This window comes from Aureobasidium namibiae, assembly GCF_000721765.1.
Source record: "Aureobasidium namibiae CBS 147.97 unplaced genomic scaffold scaffold_25, whole genome shotgun sequence".
In the NCBI taxonomy this organism is placed as follows: Eukaryota; Fungi; Ascomycota; class Dothideomycetes; order Dothideales; family Saccotheciaceae; genus Aureobasidium; species Aureobasidium namibiae.
Window position 1 is genome coordinate 62,211 of NW_013581184.1, and position 13,249 is coordinate 75,459.

General features: G+C 51.4%; 3 protein-coding genes across 3 annotated transcripts; all 3 read right to left on the reverse strand.

Moving 5' to 3' along the window:
• Positions 1–872: 872 nt before the first annotated feature.
• On the reverse strand, positions 873–3,811 carry M436DRAFT_57776 (AEX-3 domain protein; the record flags this gene model as incomplete). Its single annotated transcript, XM_013567459.1, has 3 exons — positions 873–1,185; positions 1,270–3,371; positions 3,428–3,811. 3 exons carry the CDS (start codon positions 3,809–3,811, stop codon positions 873–875), a joined length of 2,799 nt encoding a protein of 932 aa, XP_013422913.1.
• Positions 3,812–5,913: 2,102 nt separating this feature from the next.
• On the reverse strand, positions 5,914–6,771 carry M436DRAFT_57744 (uncharacterized protein; the record flags this gene model as incomplete). The annotated part of the gene is made up of 1 exon (XM_013567450.1): positions 5,914–6,771. The coding sequence occupies one exon, from the start codon at positions 6,769–6,771 to the stop codon at positions 5,914–5,916; it is 858 nt and encodes a 285-aa protein (XP_013422904.1).
• A 2,388-nt stretch (positions 6,772–9,159) lies between these two features.
• M436DRAFT_57755 (uncharacterized protein) lies at positions 9,160–12,653 on the reverse strand (the record flags this gene model as incomplete). Its single annotated transcript, XM_013567454.1, has 3 exons — positions 9,160–9,906; positions 9,957–12,510; positions 12,559–12,653. 3 exons carry the CDS (start codon positions 12,651–12,653, stop codon positions 9,160–9,162), a joined length of 3,396 nt encoding a protein of 1,131 aa, XP_013422908.1.
• Between the last annotated feature and the right edge of the window lie 596 nt (positions 12,654–13,249).

The window sequence follows — 13,249 nt, forward strand, 5'->3', positions numbered from 1 at the left end:
AAAGTTTGTCACATCGCACTGCTTTCTCACGCTGATGGTAAACTGCCTGGAGCGGAGGTACGAGAGCCTTGACCAAGAAGCATCACAGCGTCACCGACCATATGATAAGACCCATCAGGAATATCGCCTGGACACTCATGGTATCCGCAGAGTACCCGATCAGGACGAAGGTCGTCAAGCATATCCGTTGACGTTCCATGAATCTCAATCTCAAGTGCATCCCAGTCAAGCAATGGAAAATATCAACCGCAAGCTCGGTTTCTAGAGGACACCAACTCTGTGTCAAAGGAGAGCGTGCAGAGGACTGAGAAGGTCTAGTTGACAAGCTGACGGACCACAGATCCCCGACTAAGTTCCTCTTCAAAAGGATGGTTGTCTGAAATGGGAGAGTATGGTTGTGGACTGTCGTTTTCGTCTATACCTATGCAAATTTAGACGTTGGTGTGATTTTGACTGCCTCGGTCTATTCCGGTCTGAGATGTGTAAGATGCTCGATCACCGAACGACTGTTACGGCTTGTCTTCGTGGACGGTGGGGATTAGCAACTGTCGATTTGATGTGATCTAGAACATGGAAGACACTTGATGTCGATCAAAAATAGGAGAATAGAAGCTGAGATTGAGATACTGGTAGACCAGACAAGATCTTCAACAAGTCAAAAAGAGAAAGAGCAAGTAGCAAAAAACTATACACAAAGCAAACACATGAAACCCGCTCGCCTGCTGTAGAATAAATTGAAAGCAAAAGAAATCAGGACACAAACAAAAGAGACATATTTCTGTCGTCAGAAAAAGGGGTCCAGCCATGAGAAGAGCAACGAGATTTTGTAAGAAACAGACAACAGAAGAGAAACCAAAACATGCCTGCCTCGCTCAGTTGGCGGCACGCATGTTGAAACGATGCTCAAGTCCTCTGGTCAAGTACTTGGCGTTGACGGGCTCTTCATCCTCAACAGAGGCTGGACCGAACCCATCAACAACACCCGAATCTCCAGACTCTGCTCTGACAATCTTGGCAGGCAACTCTGGGATGTCTTCTTGCAGGGTGTTGCGCCAATGGCTCTGCACACTTGCTCTGTCGGGTGTCGCGGCTGTAGAGGAGGAGATCATGCTCATGGATGTGCTGCTGCGGTTGAGTGTGTTTGCGCTGTGACTGTGGACAAGATCGGGCGTGGGAGGAATGCTGCTGCGGATGGTGTGGCTGCGTGCATCGTGAAGGCTGTAGTTTGAAGAGGCAGATGCTGAAGCCTCGGAGCGGTTCTCGTCGTACTCGGAGGCAGCGTCACTAAGCGAGGCGCGTGTCATGATGCGGCCCTTGCTGCGGCGCTTGAGCTTGCCGCCATGCTCGGAAGACGCAAGACTGGCGTCGTCGTCGTTGCCGTTACGGTCGTTGGCGACGGACTCGGCACGATGAGCCATGTTCAGGCCCTCAACAGCTGCGGCACACTGCTCGCTGATGTTGCGGATGATAAAGGCGATGGCATCGGTCTTGTCGCGCAGTTGGCGGTCTGCTACGTCGGTCATGCTGAGAGAGCTCAGACGGCGACGGGCATCGGCATTGCGGCGAAGTGCTTCGGCCGCGGCGTCCTCTCCGCGAGCTGACATGCGAGTGCTGCTGCGCGATGAGGCACGCGAAGTACCAGCACTGGTGTAATCTCCTGCCATGGAGGAGCCAGGCGCAGGCGATACGGGAAGAGCAGTGGCTGCAGCCTCATCGACCTCCTCGGGCAGTTCAATGGTTCGCACAATGTGTTCCATGTGGTGAGCCTGGCCGTCGATCAGAGCACGCAGATGAAGGACAACACGCTGTGCCTCATCGCGTTGGCGAAGCACAGCAGAGTTGGTCTGTTGCAGAGAAGCAATTTCCTGCTTGTTGCGCTTGCGTTCGCGTTCGAGTTCCTCGGCGATTTCTTGCTGCAAGACAAGAGCTTCCAAAGCATCGTCTCTCTGCTTTTCCGTACCGTTGAGTCTGGGTTGGAGACGGGCAATCTCATCCTTGGCCTGATCAGCGATTTGAGCAATTCTTCTGTTCTCACGCTTGTGGCCTTCGATCTTGACCTTGAGCTCCTGGGTCTCCTTGGTAAGTGTCTCGGCGAAAGACTGGAACTTGAGGAATTGCTGCTTCCAAGAGTCGAGCTCGGCATCGAGGATGTTGTTGCGCTTGGTAACCTTGACAACCTCGGTATCCATGCGGCACTTGAGGTTGATGAAATCTTGCCATGCCTCGCTTGCATCACGAGAGTACTGGTTACGCTCACGGATGATCTCGTTCAGATGACGCATTGAGACCTTGGTCATCAGAGGTTTTTTCTGGGAACCGCCAAAGACCGCCTTAAGGCCAGTGTTGCGTCCCAGCTTCTCGCAGACGTGATCCATAACAGACATGACTGCATCTTGATTCCACCAACCAGGATCTTGTACACTCTCAACTTCGCCACGCATGACGATAATCTGACCTGCAGGAATGAGCTTACCGCCTCCGTAAGCCGAACGAAGATGTTGGGGAACACCAGAAGGAGCAACATCGCCGTTTAGAGCCTGAGTAAGACGGTTGACCATTTTCGTTCTTTGACCTCCTGTCAAGACATCCGGTGGGCTCGAGGTCAGGACAAAGTTGCGATCCAGGTCAACAACCAGGGCATCATTGGGAGCAGCAAAGAGAGTACGGCATTCGGCAGTGACACCAACGATATACGGACCAGGTTCCTGAACGAGATCCTTGGCATGGCGAGCGTGGACGATGGGAACGTACAAACCGCTCCATTCGTAGACACGAACCATGTAACGGATGGTCTCAGCGGCCATGGTCAGCATTGCAGGATAGTGACTGACAAAGATGATTCTCCTGGTGGGCGAGATGGCGGCTTCAATAACACCGACGATATTGGGAATGGACAAACACGAGAACAGAGGCCACATGGCGAAGTTTTGGAAACCAGTGGGCGAAGAAGGGAACTGGTAACAGAGAGCGTAGTCCTTCATGTCAATACGGACCAGGTCGTTGAGCCTGGGAGCAGGGAAGCTGAGGATGCGAGAAACCTCTTCGGCGTGGAAGAGGTTAGTGGCCTTGTTCCAGTGGATCCACATGCCACGGAGGTAGTCGCCGAGAAGGTTGTAAAGGGGGTATCTAGAAAGGAAACTCAAGCAGTAGGGGATCCAGTATGTCTCGCCAGGGTTGTCGTAGTAGTCGGACTCTGTGCGTTTCCTCAACTCGCGAATTGTCTCAGCACGCTTCTCATCTGCGCGAGACCAGACGCGGAGGGCGATACCGTACAGAGTGTGGGAGGAGTCTTGCTGGAGGACAAAGGCGTGGTGGACGCAGTGAGGCTGCATGGTGCCTGTGCAGATCTCAACATCGTGAGGGAAACATGCCTAGACAGGATTAGTGTGTGTTGCATGGCACAATTGGTCGAGGGACATAGACATACCCTCATGGCAGCATGAAGGGCGCGGGCAATGTCGTTGTCCTGCTCCAGTCTCGGGCTGCTTCCGAGGATCTCAGGCAGCCAGAACTGACCGACGGCACCCTTCATGTGTCCGATCTTTCCCTGTGACGGTGGGGGTGCCTTGACCCATTGCGAGGGCTCGCGGCCAACACCACATACCATGTAGGCATGGGTGAGAGTCTTTGGCGTACGCTGGCCATTGCGTGGTTGTGTGAGCTGCGATGCGAGGGGCTGTGTGATGCGCGAATGGAGCGACGAGGTGCGGTCCGGGATGACGACGTCGTCGTCTGTTCTGCTGACGGGTCGTGAGTCGCCTCGTGAGTCGCCGCGCGACGACCGCGGTCGTGATGAGAATGAAGCCGGCATTGCGTCGTTATCCTCGTTGAATCTAATCTACAAAGTGTTTCACTTTGACTTTGTCGCTACAACCGTCGGCTTCGGGGATGCCAATTTCGCTGTTACGGCCGGCGTCCACGCGTATGAGGCTTCAATGTATCGAACTGAAGTCGTATAAGGCTTCGGAGCAGTAGTGGAAGGGGTGGGAGGCTCTAGCTGGGGCAGTGGAAGAGAGCGAGAGACGAAAAGCAGCAAGCAGGCGGAACCGTGGTGAGAAAGACTGTCGGACAAGAGGAAAAGCAGAAGCGGTGCAGAGAAAGGGAAGATGAATTCATCGACGGCCGGAACACCCTACAGGCACAGTCGAGTCCGTAACCCGCTAACCTACAATTGCACTCAAGGCCACTTACAGCGCGCCACCAGAGCTGATCGCAGCGCAGTCCGTCGGGATCTGCGAGTGTGCAGCAACCACACTGGGGGGATCCCGCACGGCCAGAGATCTTCGCGAGGAGCTGCAGCAAATCAGCGACGCCCATCCGCGCCTCTAGAGATGCTGTGGACCTTAAGAAACTCGCCCTAACACCATACCCCGGCCATCCACCGCTCACCATTTTGCGACCCTGCCATAAAATCCATTGAATGCTGCTTGTCCTCTTCATCAGGAACACGCTGCCCAATTCAAGAACCACGGCTGCTCGTGAAGCTCCTGTCTCGTAGTAATCGGTTTCATATCATCCGTCCGGGGGATGTTCATTACTCCTCCCAATCCAGCCAAACATCACATCCCTGTTATATATCAACAATCTACAGATAGCCTTGAACTGCCTTTTCATCTCACAGAGCCTCCATTTCTCTATCACAGCCGAGAATCCTTGTTACTCTCATCAATCGTCGCCTCCCCTGCCCTTGTTTCTTGTAATGTGTCAACCAAACATCTGTGTGCTCCCCTCAACACTGGTCATGAACTCATCAAGCAGCAAGCAATGCAGCACTCGTGGTCATTACTGAAATGCGTGCAACAGTGCGTGCAGCTTGCCGCGCACCTTGCACGTTGCTGCCGTCTTCTCTGGAGGCTCGATATTAAACCCAATCTGTTCTCTTCGCGTCGAGATTTAGCCAAAGCGTTCCCAACAGCTGAAGATCGGTCGGCCTCTCCGAGCCCTCCGGCTCGCCGACCTAGGCTGCCAACTCGTTCTTAATCTAACAAGGGAAATCTAATAACCTCTATTACTAAACAGCTATCTATACCTATAGTAGCATCGTCGACACGTCGTTGAAATTGGGATTCCTAGAGCATAAACACTTTCATGTGTCTTACCCAGATCGATCAACTATATGAGAATAGCGAGGTACTGAATCAAAATGCCAAGCATGATGGCAAAAGGAGATCAGACGAACCAGACGTTGCGAATCACGTCTCCAACACTTTTCATCCCAAATCTCCCTGCAGAATAATGATGTGAGCAACCGGCTCTCCACCTTTCGTGTTGCCCAAAAAGCCTGAACTCTCGCGCCCATCTCGGCTCTTCCCGATCTACCCAAAACTCTCGAGCCGCGCGTGTTTCGTGTGCGCTATGCCGTGCGAACTGGACCAGACTTCGAGCCCAACAGGTCAACGACAACAACACAAGCCTTCTTCGTTTTCTGCATCTGCCGCACTCTCAAGCCCTATCATCGAACACTCACACGTGGGTGTTTCACGATAACCGAGATGCGATCGTGACAGGGATGTCTAGCCTTGTAGAAAAGCACAGATGAGTCTCCATCCCGTGTGGTTGCACGGAGCCTCGAGAGAACCGCTTTGTGTGACAGTATGTCATTGATCCCATGGATCTGAACCTCGATCCATGCAAAGCTCGACAAGGTCCTGATGTATCCACTGCGGCTCATCGAAAGCCCCCACTTGCATGTTCGCGTAAACGCGATTTTGATGAACTGTACCACAGATCTGGTGTTTCTCGTCCATGCCTCGACAGATAGCCCTGAATGGGAGGGCTGGACTACTCTAACAGAGAAAGCACCGGAGATGTTTCCCGCCTATCATTCGACGTCCTGCCCTTGTGTCAGAGGGGAAAATCTCGAAAGACATCTGTAAATTACAGTGCTCTCTTGCCTACCCTGCTTAACCCCCATCAACAACAACAGCAACACCCACCATGCCTCCTCACCAGAATCGGTCTCGGAGGAGGATGACACCTCCCACCATAACCCCCATAACCCCCATACCACCCACCACCTCTTCCACACCCTCCTCCTCCTCCTCCATGATAATATCCACCTCCATACCTCCTCTGCCGTCTCCCACCCGGGATATAACATTGCGGTGGCCTTTGCGGACCAGCACAACCTCTGTTTCCATACGCTCCGTAGCCAATTCTTCTGCAACCGCCATACCCGTAGTTTGGGTAGCGATATCCACTACAGCCTTGCTGAGTATACTCGGGTGAAAGTAAGTTGGGAGAAGGTGCTGTGTAACGCATTTGCGGCTCTGAGTCGTAATGCAGATGCTCAGGTTTATCGTCATCGTCAAAGGCCACGTTGTTGGGCATGATGTGTTCGGTCTCGAAAGAATGACTGAGTCGTGGTTTCGACTTTTCGGGTTTGGGTAATCCGATCACTTGGATTGATTTTTGCATCGTGTCGAAAGACGCTGCTTCCTCGTCATCTCTGGCTTGGTCGTACTCGTGTTTGCGAGTAAAAGTCGCTGGGAGGATGAACACTGTTTCCAAAAGCTTCAAAGGCAATAGTGCTGAGAGTCTGGAGGGTTGTTGGAGATCGAGCTGGTGAGTGTCTTGCTTTTCGTCGAGAATGGCTAGGAAGTGAGCATCAGCTATGCTGTGGGTCGAGTATACTGAGTTTCGTGCACTTGTCATTGTGGCTGTGCTGACAATTGAGCAAAGATCGTTTTCGTGGCGATACCAGATACTGGGCAGTGGTATATACTGACGGAATCCAGTGATGAGTATGCCAATATAGGCCGTTGTAAGCATGTGTGAGAAGGGCATGCGTGTCTGGGGTGTCTGATAAGAGTTGCAACAGCCTTGGATGCTGTGCTCTTGTCATATTGTACGGTAACGTATGCATGCAAGTCAACCGATCGGTGACAAAGTCATATACAGTCGAAGTGGTTCGACTCGACGACTCCGACAGCGAGCCGGCTCGACAGTGAGCTGGCCTGATAGCCAACGCATGCTGACCTCCGTGATATTCGGAAGTAGGTAGATACTGAATCTATCTGTCCTCAGTATACAGAACATACGACTACAGTGACGTGGCTTCTCAACCTTTCTTCGACCCACACGAACGCGTACCAAGAAAACAGCCACGTATTCTGACCAAGGAGATTGGTTAAGCCCAGGCTCCTTGGTTGAATGTGAGAGCGACGTGAGAACGAGACTCTTCCATGTCTCACAGTTCTCTAACGTTTGGTTTCTTTCATTATACCCCTACGAGATGAGGCTACACTCAATGTTGCAAGCTCCAAGCTTGTTGCAGTATACACTCACATATTCACCTCAAGTACGTCTCAATCCCGTTTGGACTCCTTAGAACACACCATACTTTCAAGTCCTTTGGACACAAGCGTGTTGAAGGATCCACCAGAAGTTGGTGATCGCGCCGAAGCGAAATCTACACTCAACAATGTAGAAGGCGTCGCAATGCACATAAATCAGATCGAGGGATGAATCTCATGGTAGGATACATTATTCACGGATAATGATACAATAGATCGCACACAGAAAAGAAAGAGAAAGCGAGAAACAAGAAGCAGAAACCAAGGCCAACGACCATCAACGCCTAGAACAAAGTTGAACCCAAGAAGAGCATTCAATCGTCCTTGCTACGACTCTTCAGCTCACTCGCCAACACCTGGTGGAAGAAATTGAGCAAGAAATAAGGGTTTCCAAAAGATCTTTGTTCTCCTCTTCCCAGCAACGCATAGTCTTGGTCGACAAAAAGAACAACTCAGTGCTGGACTCCACACCTAGGGCATCTCTTCCCGACAATGACATATCGACCACAGTGACACATGACAGTTGAGAACATGACCTGTCAATTCCAACATCAGCCTGAGATGGCAGAGAAGTGAAGGGCGAGGAAGTAGCAGATGCAGTGATGGGGTAGAGGGACAAGGTCAATCAACACTGTTGGCCGCAAGTACACCTCTTTCCAGCAATGACATAGCGGCCACAGCTAGGGCACATGCGCGTTGCGAACATGACCTGTGACCGCAATGAGAATCTTGCTAGGGTAGAAGAGAGGATAGGAAAGATAATCGAGGTGTGGGGGATAGCACAAGAAAGAGAGCAGAGGAAGGGAAGAGGAGAGGAGAGAGGTATGAAGGAGAAGAAGGAAGAGAGAGAGAAGCTTACAGGGCCAAGGGGAGAGCTGTCAAGGTTGTTGACGCAAGGAGATAGAGGGACGGTGATGCAGGGTCGAGGGTCACTGTCGTGGTTGTGGGTGGTGTTGTTCATGTGGTGAGGCATTGTGGTTGGCGAAGGTTCGTAAAGACCGTGTATAGAAGTCGAGGTGGTGGCTGTATGGTGGAAGCAATAGCTGACTTGATGGATAGTTCTGAGGATGGATGGTCAGACTCTCGAGGTCCAACGGTAGCAGTCCTTATATACCCCATCTGTTCACCTCCAATCCATCGTCTTCAATCGTCATCTCGGAGCTATCAGGCCACATTTTTCGAGGACCAAGATCTCGAGTTTCGTCTTTCACCGCAAACTCTATCAACTCGACGAGTCAACTTTCCAACTGAATCAAGAGACGGGATTCTGGCAAGAAAGAGACACAAGTGCATGTTTCCAGCCAAGCAGTTGCATGACCAATTGGTTTAGCTGCATGACCACACCCCGGTAGCTTGACATGTCACCTCCGCTTCGCGCCGCGCCGATGTGTGGCGTGGAGATCGTGCATTTCAAACCAGGGAAAAAGGTTACGGGTTCCTGAGATGATCATTTTGACGTGTTTCTTCGGCACTGTGTTTCCGGGTTTTCGAGAGAAACATGAGGGCGGTTGGAGATGGGTGCATGAGACCATTGAAACTATCGCGGAACAAAAGGTTCATTTGTCGGTGCTCTGCAGGTTGATATGTTACAATGCTGTCTGGCGCTTATAGAAGCGATTGAGGAGGCGGACGTCTCCTGGTTGGACAGTGTTCTGTGCATGGCACCTCGCCTGAGATTGCGACGATGAATGTGACGGAGTTCATCTCGTGCATGTTTCTCCGAGGAGTCGACGGTCTTGCTTTCCGCTATTCATCCAGAACGATCTTGAATCGACGAGCCGTTCTTGCAGCCCTGCAGATGTAGTATGATCAATAAGCATCATGATTTCGTTCATTGTCAGCTACATGCTTTGCGTTTGATAGTCTAATGCAACCTCCTCAAAGCTTCCACAATGCTCCTGACCTCCTCGACATCAACACTCAATCCTTGAACAATAGCTTCCTGCAACTGCTCATCGCAGTCCAAGAAGCGTTCAATCAGCTCGCCGTCTACGAAGCGATTGGGCTCTTCACTCTCACGCACAGAAGTCCTGTACGCGCGGTATCGATTGAATGGTACATTGCCCAAGCTCACAACTTTTTCAGCCATATTTTCCTGCAAACGCATGAGTGTGTCTTGATGTTGTGGTGCGATGGTTGCGAAGAGGTAGATAGCGCCCTCAACTGTGGCAAGGAAAGCGGAGGGGATGACGATGGCGTTAGGCGTGGGCTGGACATCAATGCGGCGTATACGGTTGACCATTTCACCGAGCTGCATGTCTGATAGTACACGCAGGCGACGCTTGTCTTCTTCAGAGAAGCCGTTTGTGTCTTGGTTGAGGACTAGAAGATTGCCTTCTGCATCGCTTTCGAGGTAGGTGTTGGGCGAGATGTTGGCCACTGCTGTGCCCCACGTAGTATCATAGTGGCGAGCGACTTCGCTGAGAGTATCATCTTGACCACCCGCACCCTGTCTGTATTGCACGACGGAGATACTCTTCATCAAATCGGCAATGACGATTTTGTCTCCAGTGACTGAGATATCGATGGGTGCTGTAGATGTTCGGTAGCTGGCGACTTTGTCAAGGTATGGTCGACTCGCCGTCTCGTACTTGAAGTTGTACATGACGACCTGTGGATATGTCAGTAAACAATTCCGGAGTGGATCACCTGAAAACTTACTGTCTTGACCAAAGCGGCCACAATGCGACCCTCACAAATCGCTAAGCACCGGCATGCTCCCTTGACTTTATGCTCTGCGACAAGCTTGAGGTGTCTGTCGTCTGTAACCTCGAAGACCAAGATACGGCCCCTCGGTGCGTCACCAACGTCTTCCTCGATGTAACTCGTGCCCACGACGAATCGCTCTACCAGGTCACCCGAGCCGTCATCTAGCTTCGCACGAATGCAGCTCTCGACTAATTCCTCCTGATTCAGCGCAAAAGTGTGCAATTCTTGGAATGCAACTTCGTCCACCAGCTTGAAATGACTCTCGATATGTTCGAAGCTGTCTTTGATGGTGCGCTTGATCGTGCCCAGACCAAAGGCTCGTAGGTCGGTAGAGTATGCGATCCTGCGCACGGTCTCATTGACGGGCAGCGTCTGTACATGTGTCGTTCTCTCCTCGTCCACGATAGCAAGCTTGAGTTCATTGGCCGTGGCGATTGCGATGGCATTTGGGAAAGCCTCGGTATCGAAAGGAGATACACATGTCGCATCTTCTGCTGTGATTGCGGAATAAACGATGCGGCCCTCTGATCCATAGATCAGACTCGGATGCTCGCAGATGGCAAAGACCGTGTTCAACCCATCGCCCTTTGGCAAGGCTTTGAAGCTAGCCTGTTGTGTGCCGAGGATTATGTTCTTCTTGGACGATAGAGTATTGGTACTGGGATCGATGAAATATGTTACGACATTACCATCTGCCATGCCGATGAAGAGAGTTGGTAATGCGCCTTCCAGAATCGGAGTGACGAGTAACGAACGGGGTACTGCTATGCTGTCTTCATCAATCGTCTCTGAGTGGATTGTTTCTAGTGAAGAAGCGTCGAGCAACGATATACTTGCATCTTGCCAGAAGCCGACGACACATGTATTGCGTAACGTGGGTGATAGAGAGATACAGGCAACTTGTGAGCCCGCATCAAATGTTCTCGATGCCGTTACTTTGACGTTGTCGCTCGCGACGTCGAGCATGGTAAGACCAGCGCCGCTGACAGAAATCAAAATCTTGTTGTCTGCTGTCGAAGCAGCTGCGATTGACGCATCGCCCTCCGGCGACCAGCTGGCCAGACTCATACCACTCTCAGGATCAACAATGTGGACGGCGGAGGCGGTGATTTGTAGGATTCTGCCGTTGGAAAGATTGGAGGCGAATAGAGTGCTTTGTGACAGATCGATACCCTTAAAGTTGTCGACTTCCTCGACATCACCGTCAGATGAGAAGTTGAACACTCGGGTGTTTGAGATGAAAGACACAAGCAGTGTGTCCACGAACTCGAGTGACGGGTTGGATTTCAGACTGAAGACCTCAGTAATGTTCTCCATCTCGCCAATAGAACCAAGGTCTTCAAGGCCGACACCGCTTCGGACACTGCGTAAACTACCATCCTTGAATGCACCACTACCAGTGACGATGCGAGCCTGTCCAGATGAATACTCGTTGACTTGAGCCTCGGAAGAACGATTTCCCATGTCCATGACTGTAAAATCGAGGATGGGCGCAATGTTGGCGAAAGCCTGTAGGATTTCGATGGAGCCGGGAGTGATCTGGATGAGTTGAGAGTTGCCTTGATGCGAGCCTACAAAAATGCGGCCTCCGTCCAGGTATACCAGAGTCGAAGCCCGTGACGTTTCGCCGATGACATCCAGTTTCCAGCCCTCGAGATCCTGCTTGCTGTTCAAAGTAATCATGAGCAAGTACAGCTTACCGTACTCGTCAGCAAGGACGAAGCGCTGATCGTCGATTTGAGTCCAGGCGACAAAGATGGTGGCTTCTTTGAGGGGCTCGCTTTTTGCAGTCTTGCGCATTCTGCCGTCGAATTCTTCGCAGTATGAAATGGTCGTCTCTCCCAGTATGAGTACACCATAGGCCGGGCGAGGCAGAGGTATGAGGTGGCTGGCACCCAGATCAAGCTCTTCGTCTGCATCTTGCTCATTCTCAAGTTCAGCTGAGCCAGCTTCGTTGGACTTCAAGGCTGGAGAGTAGTCTAGGTCGCGGACCTTCAGGCGAACTTTTCCCACAGAATCCTCGTAGAGCAGGGCCAATTGTGGCTTCGCCTTTTCACTCCTCCGGTGCAAGAAGGTGGATGATCGTACGTTGAGTTCGGGTATGCGGACCGAGGCGGGCTCGCCGATGTCTCCTAGCTGAGAGGTGGTTGTTGACTTGCGCTTTGATTCGTGTGCGATGGGGATGACGGAAACGATTCCTTCGTAGATCTCGATCGTCATGTACCTTCGTGTCGGGTCGATGTTGCATCGTTCTCCGAGTTGTGCCTCTCTTGCTGCTTTGTCCGACAGGTCCTTGAGACTCTTTTCTGTGCGTAACTGCTTGGTTGCGGAGTCCCATGATAGCGTAAAGTACATGTAGCGATCGGTGCCGACGAACAAGTGGTCAGTCTGGGATGATTGGGGACGAATGCTCTGTAGCATAATGACCTTGCCGTAGATGGCCTTTGAGTGCTGCAGTACCAGGCCATCCTCTTGCTGGGCATAGAATTCTAGTCGATTGGCCTTGCTACCTTGATGTCAGCGCATACAATAAAGCTCGGTCAGGTCGACCTACGCCACCACGAGAGTGTCATCGTCGGGGCTGAGGAAGTTCAGCTTCAGCGCGTGCCGGACGCTGCTGGGCCGATGGATAGATGCTAGGTATGCCATTGCTGTCGAGTCAGATAGTTGCAAACACGCAAGTGCTGTGTTCTTGTAGAAGAGAGCTCGAGAGCTTCTGCGACAATCGCCATGACGCCGTCACTATCCTTATCTTATCACAACACTGCGGAGAAACAACACCAACCCAGGACAGTACTATTTTTGTTCGCATCTTTGTGCAACAACCTCTGTGTTCGACTTCTGTTTGCTTACTGTAGTTTGTCTAGCGATCTCGGGCGTATTTGCCGTTTCTGAGATATTTAAGATTGTATCAGTTTCTTTCGACTTTGAAGGAGCTCGGTATAAGTGATTCGTGTGTCAACTTTGGAAACAAAGCGTCGAAAAATTGCTTTGACCATTGACACAACCACCCTCCATGATATCGACAAAAAATCATCAGGCAGAACTTGGATATATGTTCTGAAGTTTTCCACAAGTATGTTGGAACAACAATGGTTGTCTGTCGACCGCAGAACGCGATTTTTGTCAGAAATTGAATGCTTACGGTGCGACCCTGGCGCGATAAAACTACTGTAACACATATCAATGTCTAACAGATCCCAGCGACAATGGCGTGAAGTCAATAAAAAACAAATGGCTTCTGA